Raw genomic sequence first — 24,037 nt, forward strand, 5'->3', positions numbered from 1 at the left:
TACAGCCGTCCTCGCTACGAAGGAACCTGGCTTGTCCTCCCGTGAATACTTGATCACTTTACCCTCCAGCTTCTTGCGCACTGAGGCAAGTGTCGAGTCAGTCTGTTGCTCTTGGACAACATCTTGACTACGAATCAGATCTTGCGGCGTTGCGACGGTCAATGGAGTGACGCGATTTGGAGCCTTGGCCATGGCTCGTGTTATCGCAGCAGCCGAAGTCTGAGTAGCAACATCTACGGCACAACTATTTTTGATGCCAGGTATGTTGCCTAAGATGAGGTCAAATAAAGGTTCTGGCATGACAACTGCAGCTGTCAAGCCAGTGAAAAATGGAGACGCCACCTGGATACGTGCCTCAGGGAACAATCTCACTGATCCATCAATAAGTCTAACTTGGATCTGTCGACCTGTATACTCATCAGGCCGAACTAAACTCTGCTTAACAGAGCAACCTGAGGAACCATTGTCCCTCAGGACATTTACAGAAACACCTCCCACAGACCCTGGCTGAACAAGAAAGGCAGTGTTGCTGGTGGAAGGGTCTGAGGAGGTAGCAGCCAGTCATTCATGAGGAACAACCGATGCAGCAAACGTGGCGCCCTGGGAACTAGGTGTCTGAGGAGAGTTCATGGTCGGAGGGGGACTCGTGAATTGTTGGGAAGTACCTGTACTGGTAGAGATGGCACCACTGGGTACTTGTGGAATGAAGGCTGCATTTGCCTCCTGCCTCCGATAAACTAATTGACCTGACTGAGGGTTACGTGGCTTGTCCTTGTATTGCAGCTGCTGCTGCTTGGGAAACTGCTGCTGGTTGGGGTGCTTGTTGTACCGCTTCCACTCAGGTTTCTGAGTGTTTTGCCCCTGGTCCTTCTGTGGTTTGCTTGGACCTTGACCATTACTCTGAGAACGGCCTTGGTGCTGGGATTCAGTCTGAGACGGCTTCCCAGACTTGGCAGTATCTTTTCTGCTCCAGGTGTTTTGCTTACGAGTTTGATACCCGTATGCAGTAAAGAATGCGTCAGCCTTCTCTGCCATTTGGCTGGCATCTTTCACCTGGCAGATCTTAAGCTGTGCTATGAGCTCAGCAGGCCACGACCTCTCTAGCTGTGTACGCAGCATAAGGTCAATTATCCCCTCACATGTGGAAGGAGTTTCATCTTTCTCCATCCACTCATTTAAGTAAGCTGTGAGACGATCAAGGAACTGAACAGCTGTCTCCTTGTCTTGGAGACGAGCTCGCATGAACTGAACTTTGGCGTCGTCTACTGTAAGACCATACGCCTTAATGAGTGCAGCTTTCATCATCTCATATGTGAGATTGTCTCCACGAATTCTGTGGAGAATATCGAGGGCAGGGCCCTCAAATAGGCTAAGAAACTGAAGCCGCTTAGCTGCCTCATCCAGTTGATACATGTCTGCCATGTCCTCAAAACGAGCTATGTACGGCTCGATTCGCTCGTTTTCCTTGTATGAAGGAAGCTTGATGCGTGGGGTCGCCAGGACATGTGCAGGAAGAACGCTCGTGGAGCTTGGACCAACTGCACCAGACGTGTCTGAAGCCAAGGAATCTCGCTTGAGCTTCATCATTTCAAGTTCATGTTTTTTGCGTGCTTCTCGCTCGGCACGTTCGTGTTCTCGTTCTCTCTCTCGTTCCTCATGCTGTTCTCGCTCATGTTCGAAGTCGAGTTCGCGCTGTTTTTGCTCGTGTTCGCGCTGTTGTCGCTCTTTTTCTAACTCAAGCTCGCGTTGTTTCTGCTCGTATTCGCGCTGTTCTCGCTCGTACTCGCGCTCCTTTTCGCGTTCCTCACGCTGTTCTCGCTCGTATTCGCGCTGAATCTTACGCTCTTCACGGGCATCATTCTCGCGCTGCTGCTCCTGATTATGCCGTGAGAGTATATACTCTTTAATTTCGGTTGGGTCTGTAAGACCCATATCTTTGGCTTCCTGTAAAAATACAGTGGTAGCCATGGCGCTAATTTACTAAGCAAACCGAAAATGAGTATTGACTGCTTCGCAAACGAATACTAATAAACACAAATAAAGAATACAGACACAAGCTAGTGGTGACCAGTCTTATCTAGTTAACTGGCAAAGATTAAAGCAAAAATGCGAATAACTAAGAACTCTCAATAATTAACACAATGGGTACGGCGGCTACCCAGGAGCGAATAAAATCGTCTGGCGTTACCAAGAATAAACTAAGAGTTAAGTACTCTATTGATTAATAAAGCAAAAATTCAATTGCTAAATCAACGGTAACCACCAGTAAACTTGTGCCTATAAACTTTAATTATAATTACCTAAATATGAATGAGTGAGCACTATCTTGTGAATAGCTTTATAGCTAGGAGTTAATATCCTGGAATGAGGTCGCCAATTGTCACGGGGTTTTTATAATATCACTGTGTTTTTTAAAAATGAATGCTTTAAATATTATTTAAATTGACAATAATATTCAATAATATTGAAGAGCAAGGACAATGATTGTCTTGCTACATCAAGCAATGATTACTTTACGCTGACTTGCTACGATTCTCTAAGAACGAGAATTTATAAACTTTCTCAACAGTACACAGCAGAGACTAATTACTCACAAATGCTGAATTAGTACTGTTAGCCTCTGGAGAAAGTTACTTCACCCCTGACAATAAATAACTAATACTAACATCAGGTTCTTGCCGATGCTTAACTCCTATGGCACAACGGATTTTAAGTTATTACAACAAGACTGGTCTAAGTACCAGTTATGAATAGTAAAACGTTTATGCAAGCTAGGAGCTATATGGAAAATAAGCTTAATTTGGAGAAATGAAACAAGATTTTACTTTACATTGAGCTCGAGAAAAGAACTGTTAAATTTATTGATTACAAAAAATAAATTTAACGTTACAATTCAAATCAAATTAATGAGACGCACTCACTCACTCACACAAAAGCTAAATACTTACGCCTAGGAAAAAAACACCTTAACTAACTCTTAAGAATACAAAATACAAAAGGAAATACTATAGTCGATGAATGCTTTGTATCACCAAGGTGGGAGTTTGAAGAAACCGTACTCTGTGGAGCTTGGGCGCTAGCAACCACTTCTCTCGCACTTCTGGAACACAGGACCTCTCTCCGTCAAAGCAACAACTAGACTGAATTCAAATAATGTATAGGCAGGACGCACAAGCCACCGGAAGAAGGCGTGGCTAACGGTTGAGGGAAGCAGAGGCGAACAATAAAGAACAATAGTATCGCTCAGTACAGCACTTAGTGAAGTGCATTAAATCGGTCACTTTTGAAAACAGTGACGAATGTTTTGGAAAGTATACCCCGAAATGGAGGGAGAAACGGTTAGCTGAGCGATACACAGTGAGTTTTCCACTAATAGTTCGTGGCTTCTCACAAAAGGGAAATGTCGCGAATTGATTCGTGACACAGCCAACCTCACAACTGAAATGAACACATTACCACTTCGCTCGCTTTCCACCCGCGTTGCGAAGCGAGGGAGTGGTAGTGTTTACAGTTGTGAGGTTGCCTGGCTGGCTTTGTCTGTGTGTTTCACATCCTGAATTTGCATCAAATCAGAAATGGAGGTGCAAAATTATGTGCCGAGGACAAGTTTTCCGACTTCGCGGGTGGCGAGATCCCATCGTGAGATGACTTCTAGTTGTTGTTGTTGTTGTTGTTGTTGGTCTTCTTCTTCTTCTTCTTCTTCTTCTTCTTTTTCTTCTTCTTCTTCTTCTTCTTTTTCTTCTTCTTCTTCTTCTTTTTCTTCATCATCTTCTTGTCAGTGAACTTTACCATCATCGTCATCAACATAAACTTTTCACTGCTTCCTCCCTGCCTAACTCTTCTGTCTACCTACCTCCCTACTTACCTCCCTACCTATTCCCATCACCTTAACAGGTAGTGACAGAGACGTATTTAAAGTTTCCGGTGATTTGCCAATTTGAAATGGGTGGTATAAAAATTATATTTACCGGCAGCTCTTGATTCGCTGTACTTTGAATGCCCATCCCAGTGAGAACCGTGTTACGGCTATTTTCCTTTAAATAAAAAAGTTTGTGATATGATGTATACATATTTTTGGTCATTGCCAGTTTGTTATTGACCTGAGCATAATGGCCACATAGACGAGGGAAAACAGTCAGCCTGACGGATTATTCCGATTCTGGCTCAGCTGTCCCAAGACCCTCCACCTCGTCTTTGTGAATAATAATCCTGTTGTTGACTCCGAGAAAGCTCAAACCGTTAGTTTCACCACAGTTCATTGTGAGTTCTACGTCATTTTTCCCAGATCCAGGGAAAAGAAATCAAGATTTTTTTTTTTTTTTTTTTTTTTTTTTTTGTAATCTCTTGCCCACGTATAATGTTGAAGCCTTTCGTTGTCTACCTTGACATTTTTCCCTTTGCGTACCCATAGTTTTTCCGTCCTTTTATATATGCGTCTGTCAGATTCATTTTCTTTGTTTAGATTTTTTTTTTTTTTACTTTTCTCTATCTCCCATTTTTCTTTGTTAACTCTGCTTTCTCTGTTCATGTTTTTTATCTACCTGTCCACCTTTCTGCTTCCGTATTATCCTTTTATTATATCATATTACACTTCTACCTATGGATATTCTGTTTCTTTCAGTCTCTACCTAGTTCCCTATTTCCACCTTTCACACACACACACACAATATATACTGTATATATATATATATATATATATATATATATATATATATATATATATATATATATATATATATATATATATATATATTGTGAAAGACCAAATTCATGTCATTAGAGCTGGTAAAACTTATGTTGAAAGGTTCAAGTTTTGGTGCGCTATACTTTGTGGCACACGGACGGTTGGTAGCACTGACATAAGATACCATTTGCACCTGGTGATGAGCCTGTCGACGCGAGCTTCTATTACCTCGCCCGGACGGAGTCCGCGATTTATTGTTTCTGGTCGAGTTTGTTTTTTTGTTAGCAACATGACGGGAAAACGGCTGAATGAAATTACAGAAACTCTCACGATATGTTGGCACTGGTCCCCAAAGAAAGCAATAAAATTTTGGATGTAATCGAGTGAACTTCAAAAGTCAAAATCAAGGTCATGGATTTTCAGAGGGCTGTAACTTGAAAACGGTTGAAGATAGAGATGTTTACTTTGATGAACATACAGGGACTCGTACTATTAGCTTTCATTTGGCAGCATGACCTTTGATTTTGAGTGACCTTGAAAGGTCAAACGCAAGATCACGGATTTTCAGGGGGCGTAACTTAAAAAGATTTGGGCCATTACCCTAGCCTTTAATTGGGCACTGACAATAAATGGCAAAAATGAGCCAGTATTTAAACAGCAATATAATAACTACTGTCGGGCGAGGTTTGATGTGCTTGGCACCATTTGCTCTTTTTTTTTTTTTTTTTTTTTTTTTTTGAACTACAGCAATAAACCTATATGTTGTCTTTCTCACTGTTGCTTTAATTGGAAATATATATGAAACATTTACACTTTTTTTCCTTTTACTGCCATGTGAGCAACACTATATTTGATTAGCTAAAGATATCCCTGGAAACCATTTCTCCATCTGTCCTCCAAATTAGTTTGTTTTATCGATAAGTGTGAGATTTGATTGTCATTATTTGTCAGTGTTATCAAACAAAACTGTCCAAACTATTCTATCTAATTATGGAGATAGAGCTCTTATACAATGATGATTGAATGTTTTGTTAGAGTGGCGAAATGAATCCCACAGGCTGGAGTTCGAACATTTAGCCCAGAAGACTCCAGTCTTCAAACAACTATTCGTGTACTTCATTCTGGGTGTAGCACGTCTAAGCACTGTTTCCAGGTGCTGCCTTCAATCGTTGTGATTATTTCCTAGACCTTTCGGGGTGTGGTAATACAAGGACTACCTGAACCATGATTGTTCTATTTTGTGATTTCTTCCTGAAATTGCCTAATCTACTCGTACCTGCCTACTGTTCTCCTTACACAGAATGTTAACACTGTCTATTCGAAATATTCTCCTCCAAAATAAAGGAAGATCATACCATCTTTCATTTCCCTAGTAGCTGGATGCATGTTGCTTGCCTTCTCCATACCAAGTTATATACTAGGTCTGCTTGACGTTTTGTAGTAAGGTGTACGATGAACCAGCCAAGGGATCATCGGCTGACCAAATACGGTCCGTATTTCGTCTCTCGGATAAAATATTCTCGCGAATCGATGTTAAAGCCTCGGAATATGTTGGGTTCATCTGTGCTAGTCATCTCATCAGTAGCAAATACGAAGCCAGAGGGTTCAGGCTACACAGTCAAAAACAAGTAACTGTGGTAGAGCTTGCACAATGTTTCACGTGTTTCACTTAAAACGAACAAAATCGCGACAAAACTTTTGTCTTCCACTCTGCATACAATTATTATAATTCTCCATTTATACACATGCCCGTTTTTGTAACCTGCTCCTCTTCAACGTCATCATATGTGTGCGTTTTCTACCTAATTCCTATCGTTGCTGTTGATTTATGGTTTTTTATCTTACGTCATTTTCCTTTGCTTTTAATTTACTTGTCTCTTGGTTCTCAATTTTCTGCCCCCCCCCTCCCATTTTTTCTTAAGTCTCTACCATCTACCCTTCTTCTTTTTATCTTTTGCTGTCTCTTTCCTATCCTACTCCCTCTCTACCTATCTACCTGTTTCCTTATTAATCTCCTCACTCTCAGTCACTACTACCTCTCTTCTTTTCTAATAAGGCCTACCTATCTATCTTACAACCTCTGCACTTGTCTGCATCTACCACTTCTTAACATCTCAACTGCATCTATTCCTCTTTAACATTTCTGTTTGTCTCAGTATTTGCCTGATGTTTGTTTATTTTTTTCTACCTTCTGTTCAATTTTGTATCTTCTCTCTCTCTCTCTCTCTCTCTCTCTCTCTCTCTCTCTCTCGCTTAAGCCAGAGCCTTCCCTCTACGTTTCTTTCCCGTGCCAATCACCTATTCTTCACTACCTCTCCGTCGCATTCTCGGCTCAGTCATCTCCCCAATGGAATATTTTTACCCATCACACTTGTCACCCTCCTAACTCCATCTTCACATATATTTTCATCCAGTGTCACGCCTCCTCTACCTAATCCAATCTTTCCTGTGCTCTCCCCCGAACTGTTTGTGGTAAGGGATGTGATCTACTCTATCAGAATGTTTCAGTATCCGTTCATACATCAGTTTCTTTTCTAATTTCTCTCCCTTTCTTAATCCGGTCTTACGTTCTCGTCCCCGTGCTCTGTTATTCAATTACATGAGGTCTGCAGTCTTCTAAAATATCATCAATTCTTTCCATTACTTTCCAACTCTTTACTTACCTAACTGTGTTTCCATAAATCTGTTTTCCATAATTTCTTTTATTTTTTTCCATAATTCTTAATGTATTTTTCTCATCCTGTATGACTCCGCCTTTTGGTGATCCAGACATTTTTCCTCGTTTCGTTTCACTCCTATTGGTTTCTTTTTTTTCGTCTTCATATAGTTATTATCAACAGAAATTAAGGGTCTCTCCTGAATTATTTCAACTTACTATTTCTTTATTTCACTCCTTCTTTGTCTGTTTATCTGTTTATGTGTCTCTGTCTCTTTACCTATCTATCTTGCTAGCCAACTACTTATCTGTCTGTCTGTCTATCTATTTATCCACTTTATTTTAGGTTTGCTTGCTAACTGGCTGGCTTTATCTAACTATTTGTATAGCTTTCTTTTTGTCTGTCTATCTGTATGTCAATTAATCAGTCAAATATTCATTCAGTCTATCTATCTATTTACCTATCAATCTATCAATCAGTCTGTCTATCTGTCTGTTGCCCGACTGCGCATTCTGTGAGGATAGGCGTCAATCAAGGAACCTATAGGCTTGTCTATTCCCACACTGTATTTTTCTTCTGTCAGTCTTTCCCTGAAGTTATATCACCTCTTCCTTAGTTATTTATTTTGCATATTGTACCGAAACCACTTCAGTATGATATTTATATCATAATAATATCCACACAGCGTGCTTCGGCAATATGCACAAAGGTAATGTGGTTTAATGTTTTTAATAAACTACAGGTACCGGTACTAAGTAAAGTGGGCTCTTAAAGGGTAACATATCCGCCGTTTACATTTGGTCTAAGGACCGAACATTTGACTTTGCTCTGTGACCTTGAGCTTTGACCGATTTCTCTCAAAATCAATTGACAATTTTGCCTGACCCTTAATCCCTCCTCCAAGATCGGGCCAAACTGGATCAAAATTTCTTGGGTATACCTCGCCCTTGTCATTTGACTGATTGTTTTGTGAACAGAATCTTTTTCTACCTGCCTTACCCTGAATTCTTCCACAAGGTTTGGTGTAAATCGGACAAACCCTTTAAGCTAACCTTGCTATGTGATATTGGCCTTTGATTTATCGTTGTCAAAAACAACTGCTTAACCCCGTGGTTGATACCGATCCATCCGCTAAGTTTGGCCCAAATAAAATCAAAATTGTTTTAGAGATTTTGATAACAGAAAGACATCTTGACCAAAATTTGTCCCTACTTTATGGTCTTCATCTCTGACTATTTTCAAAACTGAATCCTTTCCTTCTCGCCGTTTCCTCATCCCTTCCCAAAAGATTGGTGTAAATTGGATAAAATATGTTAAAGATGACTTTCTTCAGTGAAACTCAGACATAGCCCTGTGACCTTGACCTGTTCTCAAAAGCAATAGGTCGACCCTTTGGCTGATTATTGATCCTAATCCTTTTATTATTTTCCTTTTTACAGGTGAACAGAGGAAGGAAAAACAAATTAAATAATGAATATGTTTCCATTCACTAAACTAAAGGTGTCCTCCATTCATAACAAATCTTTAACAGCTGGACTTGAAGTGTCGTGGGTTGAAGTTTGGGGAAACTAGTTTGAGGAAATGAATGCCAAAGAGAAGCTATTTTGACAGGGAGAAGCTCTGAAATATGGTGGTGTGACAGTCAAGTCAGAAGCGCTGTCAGATGCCCATACAGCTTGGGGAACGGCGCGGAGAGGTGGCATAACTGAGGCAACTTCGTCAGAGCATTTGCCTTAAAAGAATCTGATATAATCCAAGGGAGCAATATTCAAACATACTCGTTGGGAAGATACTTCATTATTTTGAGATTGCTGGGATATTAGCTATTCATATAGCTTTTATATTTTTGTCCTTTTGTTTTAATGGAACCTCCCTGTATCTACTATAAAAAGGTTAACAAAGTTAGAGCTTAAACCACACATGACTTGTAAAATATGGCTAAGAAGTTTTAGGCTCTGTATAATAATCTAAGTAATACCGAGGGGGTTTTAGCAAGCGATCTGAAGTGAGAGGGCCAACTGAGGGTACTGTTAAGCGAGGCACAAAGAATATCAATACTGTTAGAAACGGAAAAATTGTTTGCATTAAAGGTATCGCAGGATTCAGAGTTACATATATATATATATATATATATATATATATATATATATATATATATATATATATATATATATATATATATTGTAGGTGGGGGAGCTCACTATCCACTCACTCAATGTAGTGCTGCTGTCGGGTGTCTGTTCTTTCCTCTCCTCCACCTTTCTTTCCTTCCATCCTCTGTTGTCTTCCTCCTTCACTCTTTCCTTGTCGTGCTTTCGGGTGACTTTACACTCCCTCTTCTGTCTTTCTTTCCTTCATTCTTTTGTCTTCCTTCTGCCTGTGGGTGACTACACTGAGTGACAAGCCAAATGGTTTCCCGTACACAAGCAAAGCATGTACTACGCTGGGTGGTAAACATATAACCAAATTTTGGCGCCTGGTGGTTTAGTGGGTAATTATTGCGCTCCAATCGAATTGAGCCGGTGAAGGTTTATATCCAAGGGGTGATTGGGGTTGATTGCTCATGTAATGCCACTCAGGGATGAGTGAGGCTGGTCACTCTCATCTTAAATGTCGGGACCAATTGCCTAGCCCCGGGCTCCTCCACTCCTCATGGGGCAATGTAGGATTGGATGATGGATATATATATATATATATATATATATATATATATATATATATATATATATATATATATATATATATATATATATATATATATATGTAATGGAGGTGCAAGGTAAGGCAGCGGATGTTGGGGTGGCTCTAATCATTGAGGGTGAGATGTGGAAGATTCCGGTGTTGTTGTCTGCTGATGATACAGTATTGTTGAGTGAAAATGAATGGGAGTTGCAAGGTTTGGTGAATGAATTTGAGACAGTGTGTTGGAAGAGGAATCTGAAAGTTAATGTAAACAAGAGTAAAGTTATGGTGTTTGAGAGTAATTTACTCAAAGAATGCTCAGGGAGGTTGGATGGTGAGGATATGGAAAATGTGATTGCATTCAGATACTTGGGTAGTGTGATAAGTATGGATGGAACTTTAGGGGTTAAGTGCTTGAAACGGTACAACAGGGAAGGAAGGTTGTTGGTTCACTGAAAGCGGTCATGACAAATAGGGAGGTGAGTATGGAAGTTAAGAAGTCAATGCATGATAGTATTGTGATCTCTACCCTGACGTATTGAAGCGAGGCGTGGACCTTGCTAGGGGGGAACAAGTCAAGAGTGAGAGCAGTGGAAATGAGTTACTTGAGAGGAGCATGTGGAGTGACACGGAGGGAGAGGTTGACGAACGAAGAAGTGAAGGAACGTTGTAGGGTGGATGTGGATGTGGTTAAGAAAATTAGAAGAAACACACTGAGGTGGTTTGGACATGTGGAAAGAATGGAGAATGAAAGACTGACTAATAGGGTGTATGTAGGTGAAGTGGAGGGATGGAACTGAGAGGTATACGAGGGAGGGGGGAGTGAGTTGGGGGGAGGGCACTCAAATGGTTGATGACAGAGCGACTTGGAGGCGTTTTGTCTGCAGCCATCCTTTGCGGGATTATATATATATATATATATATATATATATATATATATATATATATATATATATATATATATATATATATATATATATATAACACAAAGTTAAAGAAGTAGACTGCGTGTCATCATCATTATCATCATCATCATCATCATCCGGACCTTTCCCACCCTAGGGCAAGGTGAGGAGGAGAAACGTCCAGACAACGCAAGTTTGCCCAGTTCACATGAGCCACGCCTCCATTTACTCATGATTCAAGCCCCCGGAATCCCAACTCTATCTACAGTAATATGCCAAAAACATTCACCACATTCTGTAGCATCACACTACGTATCTGATAAAGTCAATCCGGAAGCTGTCACGTTATAAAAGGTGTCAAATCCCTGATCATGCACTTCCTCTCATAACATTCATCATTAATCTCTTGTTAGTCCCCTACCCTCACCTATTTCCATTCCTTTCTTCCTCACACACTCATCCGCCATATCCCTCCACATTCTCCTTGACCTACCTCTCCTCCTCCCTCCTTCAGTTTTGCTCAGATATATATACCTTTTTCACCAGTCTATTGTTGTTCATTCTTTCCATATGATCATACCATCTCAGAACTCTCACTTCGATTCTGGTGTCCACAGACTTCCTCTCTCCACATCTTTTATGAATCACATTATTTCCTATCCTATCTAATCTCTGTACTCCACATACATTCCTCAGCAATCCCAGCTCCACTGCTTTCACTCTCGACTTTTATTTATCATGCCACAACATATTCTCACATCCATATGTTAAAGTTGGCACTAACACCCCTTTATGTAAGCCTTGTGCAGCTGCGACACTCAAGCGTCTGTTTCTTATCAAGGCCTTAATGGCACCAGCTACTTTCCTTCCTTGTGTCACTCTACTTTCCACTTCTTCTGCACATTTTCCTCTCTGTTCTATTGCTGTACCCAGGTATTTCAGCTCTCTCACCAATTCCAGTATCTCACTCTCTGTGTACCTCAGTTAAAATTTTACAGATGCTGAAAGCAGTACGAAAGAAAAGATGAAAATGAAGAGATTAAGATTTGTAAATAAAAATCAAGGCAGTCATCACCATTCTTAAAATGTTTTTATAAACTCTCGATCTATATCTGCGAAATCGTTGCACAAACTTAGCCTTTTATTTGCATGTTTTTTTTTTTTTTAACATAGTCTGCTTTTCAGAGGCGGATTTCTTTTCGCTATGGGACAATTTTAAGTTTAGAAGGATATTCGAAACTTATATTTATCCCATACAGTACGAGAAATCTCTCTTAGACTGAGTTGTTCCTTTTAGAAATAACAAGAGCTTAAGAAAGAAGAAAATCATCGCAGTGAAAGGGTGGGACGATGTAAAACCTACTAAGATATAAGACAACAAGGAAATAGTTGGAATTTTAGTGGTCTTGAAGCCAACAGATACAACAGATATTCGTCCTCAGATCTAAGGTCCAATTAAGTCTAACTTAAGCTTCCATATCATTTAGGTGTAAGTAAACATGGCACCCCATATCTTCGTAATAGTCCTTTTAAATTTCACGTATAAAAGTATAAGAAAACATGGACCACATACATCCTGACCTTGACCTTAAACCTTATTTGTTGTGGTAATGGATGTAAGCAAAAGTAACACCTCACACCTGCCTGATATTTCCACGTGATTTAAAAATGTCGATGCATCATTAGACCTTGTGATTCTGACGCCCTCTTGTTACCGTTACCCTCTACATCAATGGCGTCTTTTCGTATTTTTCTTTCGGCCTCCACTCGAATATATTCAAAATGAGGTAGAGACAATGAGGACAGAAAGGAGTGTATCGAGGCAGCAAGAATATACTGAAATGATAGGTGGTCGTACCAGAGAGGTCTGAACTTCCGATTTAAGGTCGTATTCTGTGACATTCGAGATTTCGTAACACATCTTGCTCGGCGATTTACTTTGCCTATTGCACGTTACTATCCTTTTGTGTGTTACTAATGCAAACTGTGTCAGTGTTAAAGCAATATCTGTATAACATATGTAACAGTATTCAGACATAACAGCCACAATAATTCGCTAAGGAAGGGGTGCGACAAAACCTCTGATGCCATCTGGATATAAAACAACCAGACAGCTGATGGAAAGCAGGCATTAAACACGCGCCAGAACTTCAAATACATATTATGACGTCCCGAAATGCTTTAAAATAATATGCAATTCAGTATATTCATCTGAGAATCTTCGCCCACACTCCCATCTGCCAAGTCATACATACAGTACAGGTACGTGTAAGCAGACCTTCGTGACGACCAACTTCTTATCATGTGCTTGAGCTGCCAGAGTTATGTAAATTGCCTCCACTTCCAGATAACAGCTCCAAAAGTCTGCTCGTTCGCTATGCAGTACGTGTGTGTGTGTGTGTGTGTGTGTGTGAAGAGAGAGAGAGAGAGAGAGAGAGAGAGAGAGAGAGAGAGTGATTCTATAAACGCACAGTACTTCGGTCCTATTAGTAACTGCACAGTTTGCGGTGAATTATTTTATAGAAGTTCCCATAAAAACAGCATGAAATATACTTAGTAAAGACTGACTGGCCCAGTCATCTTAATCATCATCATCACAACCCAAAATCCCTCCACCGCTCTGTTGGGGTTAGGTGGAATCAGCTAACTAGTCAATCGGTTATTCACTCAATCAATCAATCAGTTACTCAATTATCCAAATAATGAATAAATAAATAAATAAAGGTAGGAAAACTATCATCATCATCATCATCATCAAAGTTATCCTAATCTTATATCTCACTTAGGAGACGGAATGAGGTAGGATCGAGAAACAAAGAAACAGCAAGAACTATCATCATCACCATCTCATTCCTCATTCCTACGCACCAGATGGGATGAGGTAAGATCCAGAAACAATGAAACGCCGGGAACTCGGGTTCTCAGCTGTCGACACAAAGCATCGCTCGGTATGACTCCGCCAAACCCAGCACACGGACTCGCCACACAAATTCTATGACCTTCCTGACCTAATCAGTGAATCGTCCCTTCATACTGCATCACTGCCAAAGTTTGGACAAAATCTGTAGAAGGATTCAGGAGATTTCGGATCCACAAGGATAAAATATGTCAACCCTTTATGATCTTGACCTTTGACCCCATTAACCTTGCTGACCGAGTCAGTTCATCCTCTAAGACTGCATCACTGACATTTTTTTTTTTTTTTTACGCAAGATAGAAGGAACCATAGTTCAGGAGCCCGGAAACCGTTCCTTCCAAGAAAAAAACAAAAAATACAAATTAGAGCCAAATTCAAGATCCATTCATTTCGAGATGCCTGGACACACTGCGTTTGAAAGACTGGTGGGAATCCATTGCTAGGGTCAGGAGACAGTGCGGCCACCAGAGTGTTATGGACCGAGGGACGCACACACCCACACACGCAAGGGCGGACAGACCAATCTCTTAACCCCTTAACCGCGGGGCGTCACTTTCGTGACGCTTCGGAGCAAGGGATCATACCGCGGGGCGTCGCTTTTGTGATTCTGTGTTATTTTGAATTCACCCAAGCTTCCAAGTGGGGGCTTGTATCATCTATCAGTACTGCCAATGTCCAACACTAGTCAGCACTCCTAATCATAACTGTACTCCCATCCATTGTTGACAATTTAGCCATTTCTCCCCGTTCTTGACTCCCCTCCCTACTCCCCCTCCATTACCCTATCCTCTCACCTGCCCAGCCGTGCTATGCTAAGTAAATCTTCCCTGGAATTTTTCACTGATTTCATCCATTGAAATAAGCCCTATGTCCTATTCTTATACCAAATAATATATACAAGAAAGAAATAAGGTAAGTGAGAGTGCCATACACCTGGAATTGGCTAATTATCACCTGACAACACCTCACGTGCACTCGTTCGCTAATTTTCACTGTTTTTTTCCCCTTGAAATATGCCGTATAATCTATTTTCTTATTAAATATACATGTAAGGAGGGAAGGGAGAAGCCTAAGTGATATTTACATTCTCCTGGAACTACCTAATTTATAATGTATTGTCTAGATTTCCTGCCAATCCTTTCAGTGCCAGACATAGCTGTTTCAAGAGCTAACATTGGTAGCACTGAATATCCCCTAAGTAGGCCTCTACCCCGGCCCTCCGTTATCAGTTTACTCTCATCTTCCGAAGGGGGGGTACGTATGTTTCTTGCTGACTTCAGGGACTTTTTCACCCCCATGCAAAGGGCCCTGTGACCTTTATCCCCTACTAAACCTCGTGTGGAAAGAGGTAAAGGGCTGACACTTGATAAAAGAGTGACTACGATCTTTCTATTGAGTAAAACAGTGCAAGTGGAATTGTAAATAATGTGTAAATAATGTGTAAACAGCAAGTGAAAGTAATGAATGTAAATATACGTGAACAACGGAAAATAATTTTATAAGTTACTTCAAGTGACAGTGCATAACACAGTGTAAATAAAATAGAAATGTCAATCAATCAATCAATCATTTCCTGTGGCACCCTCGGGGATGCATAGGGCCTCGATGAACTCACACCACCACATCCTATCTTGTGCTAACTCCTCAAGATCTCCCCAACACTCATCTCCAGCTTCCCGTCTCATTGTCCTCACCCACGTCTCTTTTGGCCTTCCTCTACCTCTTCTACCAAGTGCCACCCACCCTGGTGTACCTCGTACTATTCCCTGTCTCCTATACACATGTCCTAGCCACTTCCATCGTGAGAATCTAACATATTCATCGATCGGCTGCACTCCCGTTATTTCTCTAATTCTACTATTTGGTATCCTTTCCCACCACTTAACTCCTAATATTCTTCTGAGTGCTTTATTTTCAAACACCAAGAACTTATTTTCCATAGTCACAGTGCTGTACCAAGACTCGTGTCCATAAATTAAGATACTCCTAACCATTACCTTATAAAGTTTGATTTTTGTATGCACAGAGAAATTGTTATTATTCCAAATATTTTTAAGCATTCCCATTGCCTGATTAGCCTTCTTTAACCTTTCCTCGAATTCAAAGTTCAAAGAACCATCCTTGGCTAAATAAGTACCTAAATATTTAAACCTATCAACTTGCTTTACAACCATACCTCCAATTACACATTCCTGCGCATTTTCCATATTCATATTGATTATTTCAGTTTTTCCACAATTAATAACCAAACCCACCTTGCGACCTTCACTCACCAAACAGTCCAACACTCTCTGCATCTCTTCTGGCCCATCACAAATCAAAACTATATCATCTGCATAATCTAAATCCAAAAGTTTCCTGTTCTCTCCCCAAAGTATACCTGCACCGGTTTCTGTTCCAACGCGTTTCATAATGTAATCAATGACCAATATAAATAGTAAAGGCGATAGAACACCACCTTGAATGACTCCGGACTTGACTTCAAACGAATCACTCAGACAACCATCAACCATCACTTTACACAATGTGTCCTCATGCATGTTCATAATGACCCTCACAAACTCCTCTGGAATTCCATAATGTCTCATGATCTTCCCCATAGTCTCTCTCGAAACACTATCAAAAGCCTTTTCAAAATCAACAAAACAAAGACTTAACGGTACTCTCATTTCATTAACTTGCTGCATCAAATGCCTAACTATAAAGATCTGATCATTGCAACCACGTCCCTTTCTAAAACCAGCCTGTTCATCCCTCAGAATACCCTCAACCACCGGCTCCAACCTATTTAACAACACTCTACTGAAAACTTTCAAAGCTATCGGTGACAAAGAGATTCCCCTCCAATTACCACATTCACTCAGGTCTCCCTTCTTCGGAACTTTAACAATTACACCATTCTTCCAAACTGATGGTAGTAACCCCGTCACCCATATCTTATTGAATAGCTTGGTCAACATCATTATTAATCTAGAAATGTAAATAACGTAAATAAAATAGAGAACGTAAATAGAAATGTAAATGAGTAGTATTATAAGAATACGAGTATATACCCTAGGAGTAATGAAAGTGAAAGTTTCACTCTAGCATGTCTGAATGCTATGAGTTATGAGAGTGAAGATGAAAGTGACTTTCACTCTCAATGCTAGTATACAGGACGAGAAAGTGAATGCTACGTATTTTACTGAAAGAAATTGAATCCCTACAGCGACAATAAACTAATACTACTGAAGGAAACTTATGGATAAAGACTGTATATATATATATAAGTGTTATATAGTAATAGAAATATAAAGTGTGAGGGGTTTTATGAATAATAAATGACAGAGTACCAAGAGCGAACTAGTGCCAGTGCGACGGTCAGACGCGCTCGTAATTTTCATTGCTTTCACAGTGGGTTTTTTTTTTTGGAGTATGGATCCCAAACTACTTGAAAATCATAGAGTAGTGTTTATAGTGTTAATATCTGGCTGTGGTAATCATATTACGGTTTGTCGGGACGTGTAAAGTGGAGACTTCGTTACCCAACTTCAGAGGTCTCCACAAGTCCTACGGTAACTGACGAAGGCTCAACAAACATTTCAGGAGAAAGCTGAAGGTATGTGCCATAAGCATATTTAATTTTAATATTCTAGGACTAATAACTGATTTTTGGCAAATATTTTTTGAGAGTCTGTCGGAGCCCAAATAACCCCGCGGCACACGCAAAACATCCGTAAACATGCCCGCGGTGTAGGGGTTAATGCATCCTCCACCATAGGTGCGCGGAGGCATAAAAACAGCCCTATTAAAGTAGAAAGATTATCGTCGTCGTCGTCATCATCATCATCAAGGTCATCATCATCATCAGAATTATTATCGTTGACTATATCATCATCATCACTATCATCACCATCATTATCATCGTTGACCTTATCACCATCATCAACATCATAAGCACCATCACTCTCATCAGTATCATCATTATCATTTATCATCCTCACCATTATCTTTGCCCTAGTTCCCAACCGAAAGACGAATTAAGGTAGGATATAGAAAAGATATGAAACACCGAGAACTAGGGCCCAGAGCTGTCAACGCAAAACGTCGCTCAGTCTACCTCCTCCAAGCCTTGTGCACGGACTCGCCATACAACATCCATGATAGGGTTCAATGTGAGTTGAAATGAGACGAAAGATAAACTAAGTTGACCCCATATGATCTTGACCCTTGACCCCTCTTGCTGATGTAATTAGTTCATCCTCCTTTCATACTGTATCACTGACAAAAGTATGGATGAAATCCATTAAAAGATTCAGGAGATATCGCACCCACACCGATATGACCTTGACATACCCCTTGACCTTGTTGGTCTAATCAGTTCATCATCCCTTCATATTGGATCACTGACAAATGTTTGGTCGAAATCCGTCGTGGGGTTCAGGAGATATCATGCCCACAACCAAATGGCCTTGACCTTTGACCCCTTGATCTCGCTGAGCTAATCAGTTCATCGTCCCTTCATACTTTACCACTTAACAAAAGTTCGGTTGGAATTCGTGGAAAATTTTAGGAGATATCGTGCCCAAACTCATATACATGCCTTTGACCTTTGACCTTTTGACCTTGGTAACCTAATCAGTTCATCGTTCCTTCACACTGTATCACTAACAAAAGTTTGGTCAAAATCCATCAACGGGTTAAGGAGATAGAACGCTGACAACCATGACATTGACTTTTAACCCCTAGACCTTGGTGGCCAAATCAGTCCATTGTCCCTTCATACTGTATCACTGACAAAACTTTGGCTGAAGTATCTGTGACCCCATGACTTTGCTGACCTAATTAGTTCATCGTCCCATCATACTGTATCACTGACAAAAGTTTGGTCGAAATGGCCACGGGGTTCAGGAGATACAGCACCCAAACCAATATGACCTTGACCTTTAACCCCTTGACCTTGGTGACCTAATAAAATAATCTTCCCTTCATAATTTATCACCTATAAAAGTTTGTTCAAAGTCAATCATTAAGTTCAGGAGATACTGCGTCCACAAACTAAGTCGTCCACATGCAGCCTTGACCTTTGATCCCTTGACCTTGCTGACCCAATCAGTTCATCGTCCTTTCATACGGTATCACTGACAATGGTTTAGTCGAAATCCATAGAGGGGTTCAGAAGACATCATGCCCACAGGGACGAACTACGCCTATCTTTTATGACCCTCATCATTCACCCTTTAACCTAGCCGTTCTAATCAGTTCATAATCTTATTTATGGAACACTGACAAAAGTTTGGTTGAAATCAGTCCATGGATTCAGGAGATATCGTGCCCAGAAAAGTGCTACAGCCGCATGCACGCACTCACGCATCCACAGACAAACAGTCACTTAATGCCTCCTCCACCATAGGTGCACAAAGACATAAAGATATAGCACAAAAATATAATGATCAAAAAGCGTGCCCAAAGACACAGGCTCTCGGGCAGTCAGTAGGCATTAATTTAACCCTTTCTCCTCCCTTAATATTCTCACTCGCAGGAAGTTTATTTAATCTCTCTCTCTCTCTCTCTCTCATGCACAAAATGAAAGGTCAGCCCTGTTTTTCCGTTCAGGGATGAAAATATATGAATTGGTCTTTCCTGGAAAAACTGATATCTCCAAAATATTAAAACTCCTTTAAAAACTTGTGAATCTTTTATGCTTGTGTGTGTAACTATTAAGGGCATGTATTTCAGCCGTGGTCTTAAATAAACACATGATATATCAAATATATATTACAAAGCATGATTTAAAGTAAATGGTTAGGATGATGGAATGCTACTAGAACCGTTTATGTTCTACGTTACCCTTTCTGTGAAATTTTAATAATCCTTTCTGCATGATTTTTTTTTCTGCAATACAAAGCAATCAATTGACGCCTTTGTTTAACGAAGGAGGACCTCTAGCTGTAAAAGGGTGACTGAAGACTTTATCATACCCACTAATACGAAAAAAGTCTTTCTTATGGTAGAGAAACATTTCTGGACACTAAAATGCCTAATACACGATACAATACCTCATCACAGTAAAAGACATAAGCAGGTGCTATATTACTGCAACATACACGATTTTCATTCATGATTTAAATAGTTGGGCTGGCTGTTTGAATTATATTATTTACTAATTGTACTGGTGCCCGGTGTTCCAAAATTTACGAATTTTCGGAGCAATTTATACATTGTGATAGATGTATTTACCTGAAAAGTGTCTGAAACTTATTTTTAAAACTTTTTCCATTATGATGACCCCACAGCCAGGGGAAAAATATATTGCGTTAAGTATGAAGAATTAAGAAATTAAGCGGTCATTCATCGAGTATAAAATGATTATTGGATGAATACAGTTAACCAACTAAAACTATTCAGAACTCCACTGATGGAAAAACAATTCATTTCCACAGTGTCTCTTTCAATTTTTCTTAATACAAGAAAGAATGAACCAAAGGCTACAAACCTGCAATATTGTACCTCCTTGAAAAATGAAATAAGAAGCAAATTCAAGATTTGCTTGTTTGGGGATGCCTGGACACACTGTATTTAAATGACTGGAGGGGACAAGCAAACAGAAAAGCAGACAAAGGAAGCAGGATCTATAGGTGACCTGCTTCGTACATAGAGGACAGGAAGTATTGGTTAACTCTTGCACTGGTGAGCTGGAGAGAAACTGAATGAGAGTTTGCTGGTAGATGGGTACAACGTGCCCTATATAATGCAGGGTGGAAGGAAGCACAAAGTTCAGAGGAGCAGCAACCACTGAAGCAGCGATAGAAAAGAGATAAAGATGCAACAGTGCGGTGAAGAGACAGATTTTAATGAGAAACGGTGGGAGGAGGAGAGATAATGAGACGAAAAACATTTACTCCACTTTGTTGCGAAGAGTAATATTATAGAAGCCCTCCCACATATGAGTTGTATCTACACATAAAATAAAACCCTTGTATAGAGTCAACAGCTCCGCGGAAGTAAAGAAGGCAGAGGGATATTCGCATTTGCAGTAAATTATTTTAAAAACTACTCATGACGTAAGCAAGGAGTTGCATTTAAGTCTGGTCAGTAAAACAGATATAATTATTGTCATCATTCTAGGGCCTCAGAGTTGCGATTCACCCTGTACAAAATATACATTTTTACACCCGTGCGGACGGAATGAAATCGGGCGATTTGATTTGTACGGATTTGTAGGGTGTGTGTGTGTGTGTGTGTGTGTGTGTGTGTGTGTGTGTGTGTGTGTGTGGTCAGAATAACCCAGTCTTTATCCTGTTATAGCCAAACTGATAACCCTGAGGAAACCATCTGTGTCTGAGAAATATAGGTCAAAAGACAAGGTCACTGAACTAAGTCAAACGATGACCCTGCAAAACCAGCTGAAACAGTCTGTATCCATTTTTGACCAGATATATGATAAAGCTCCACGGCGATTCTTCATTGACAGCTATCAGTATAAGATCAAGGTCTCTGGGTAAGCTCGAGGTCTAACTTACGTTTGTTAATTAAAAAAAAAAAAAATCATACGATTTTAGCCAAATGTGGTCAAAAGTTTGAGGGTCAGGTAAGAAGGAAAGCTCTTGCTTTTTAGAACAATAAGTCAAGGTGATCTTACACAGTTTTATCTGGTTTACAAAAAATGGGAAATAAACAGACAAAAGTTGGTGGAAGTACTGATAATAAGGAGGAAGAGAAGGAGTCAATTTTGTGAACAATCAGTCGAAGGTCAACCTCACAGGAAAGGTGAAAGACCAAGGCTGTAGGGCAAGTTCATCTAAAGCAGATTTGATGTGATGTAAACCAAACTTGCAGCAGGGAGTAAGTGTCAGACAAGTCTGCACTGACCAATTATGAGATTAATTGGTCTATCGGCAAGGTCAGGGGACAAGTTAACTCCGAAAGCCCAGCTGATGGCACTGGCCATTGGCGACCAGGTGTTTGGGAAACCCAGATTGAGGGATATAGACAATTTGGTTCTCCCGCCACTGTTTGAAGTGACCACCATTTTCAATTGTCACCACTGTTTCATGCAGGCATAAAGAAGGTGAGCAGATGGCCTTGGCAGTCTGCTAGGTGACCCGGGAGAGCTACGAGTGATCAGTTTTGATTCTGGATACTCTGATTTGCTTGTCACCATTTGCCGCTGCCCATCCCTTGGCCAATTCCATCCCTGCCAAGCCGTCAGTTCATGCAAAAGTGGAACTAAGAGAAAGTGCGATCGGGATGGATCTAAATGTGACTGCGTCATCATTTTTGAGTGGAGAGATGACCCCCTGTGGATGGAAGTTACCATGCGGAGAATGATGAATACTAAAGTGAAAGAGAAAAAAAAAAAAAAAGCCACCTTAGACAAAGTGTTATTATGAAAATAAGGACTGACATTCATTTCGTGGTGCAAGATTTTAGAATAATATGTGGAATGTATGTAAGTTATTAGAAGATACGGAAAACTACACTAGCGAAAGTAAATGTTATGACCATAATAACTGTTCACAAAAGAATTCCATTCTTATAGTGAAATAAAAAAATATATAAAAATAAGTCCTTTATACATAAGAATGTTCAGTGGGGAAGTCTAGTGGGGCGTGGGGGTGTGACTGCGGGGCAGTCCCGTTCTGCTTGGGCTAGCGTAGTCTGTACAGAGTCAGTCCTAGCCACAGACTCACGCACCCATTAAGAAGCAGCCTTGCCACAACCAAAAAATGTACACAGGTATATATCTTTTCTTCACCTCTGCACTCCACAACACGTCCAGCCACACACCTGAGGACACCTACAGTGGAGAAACGAGGGCTTAGTTTTTTTGAATGCTCTAATTGATGTAGTTACCGAAACATGATGGCTTTTTTTGAGATCCCCAGGTTCACTAAAATTAAATCTGGCCTTTAAGGATATAACTTTGTTCCATATGACAATGTCTGAACAAAATACCTAAAACAGCTTTGATGTAATTTGAGTCAAGCTTGGTGGATGAGTTGAGTGTCACCAAATGGTTTGATTTATTGTTTTTGCTACGCTCCTCATGGGGCAACGTAGGACTGGATGATGGATGGAGAACAGTATGTCAAATGTGAAGGTCACAAGAAAAAGCTACTTAAAAATGTTTCTTTGATAAAGAAGTAGACAAAACCTTGTGGAAGGGTACAGGTTAAAACAAGGAAAAAGAGAATCGATTTTGAAAATAACTGGCCAAGAGTCAAAGTCACTGGGAAAGGTGAAATGCTAGGGTCACAGATCAAAGTCAACTCAGATATTTATGTCTGATCTAAACCATAGTTGATGAAAAGGTCTAGGGCTTGCCAAGAATAAAATAATTCGATTTTGAGGGCAATGATTTGAAGGTGAAGGTCACGTGATGAAGTCCAATATTCGGCCGTGCACTACTTGTTGGGTGCGGGAGTTGCACTTTCTGATGCTCCTTCTTATTAAGAATATATTTAAGCAGCTGAGTATACTGTTAGAATGTCAGTATATTGTTACTTGGTCAAATAATATACTTAGTGCAATTTCATCAATTATGAAAGAAGAATTATGGCAATAATTTTGACTGGATGACTCACGAGGAAATATTCAACTCCCACGACACGAGGCAAGAGCAGGTGTTCTGCATAAGCCGGAGTGTGTGTGTGTGTGTGTGTGTGTGTGTGTGTGTGTGTGTGTGTGTGTGTGTGTGTGTGTAATTAAAGCAGCCTTTATCTGATTTTAACCAAATTTGGTAAAAGGGTTAGCATATATAACCAACAGCACACCAACTGTGTCTGAAAATAATAGGTTAAACGTCAGGGTCACAGTATTAGGTCAAATTTTGACCTAACAAAAGCAGCTGAATCAGATCCAATACAATTTGTACTAAACATGTGGGAAGATTTAATAGTAAGTCAGGAATGAAGTGATTCTGCTTTGAGAACAAACAGTAGTGGTAAAGGTCCTTGGATAAAGTCAAAGTCCAACCCGTGTTAAAAAAATAACTCAGTTTTCGTCTGATTTTAGGCATACGTGGTCGAAGGTTTGAGGGTCATGTAGGAAGGAAACCTCTTGTTTTTTTGGAATAATACGTCAATGTCAACTTATGCAACATTTATCTGATGTCGAAAAATGGCAGAGAAAACCAGACGAAAGTTTGAGGAAATGTTGAGCATAAGGGGGAATAGGAGTCGATTTTGTGAACAGTCAGCCAACTTCACAG

The 24,037-nt window shown here is 40.2% G+C and overlaps 1 protein-coding gene across 1 annotated transcript in view; it reads left to right on the plus strand.

The window, feature by feature from the left end:
- Nucleotides 1–21,890, plus strand: part of LOC145400775 (zinc finger BED domain-containing protein 5-like) — a 75,871-nt gene extending 53,981 nt beyond the window's left edge. The window contains exons 3-4 of the mRNA XM_080273212.1: nt 21,261–21,325; nt 21,728–21,890. Coding sequence (XP_080129338.1) covers nt 21,261–21,325; nt 21,728–21,890 — 228 coding nt within the window. The remainder of the gene's footprint in view (nt 1–21,260; nt 21,326–21,727) is intronic.
- Nucleotides 21,891–24,037: the final 2,147 nt, after the last annotated feature.

This window comes from Coenobita brevimanus, chromosome 53 (assembly GCF_032717465.1).
Source record: "Coenobita brevimanus isolate Jiangsu-jjx chromosome 53, ASM3271746v2, whole genome shotgun sequence".
NCBI classification, from domain to species: Eukaryota; Metazoa; Arthropoda; class Malacostraca; order Decapoda; family Coenobitidae; genus Coenobita; species Coenobita brevimanus.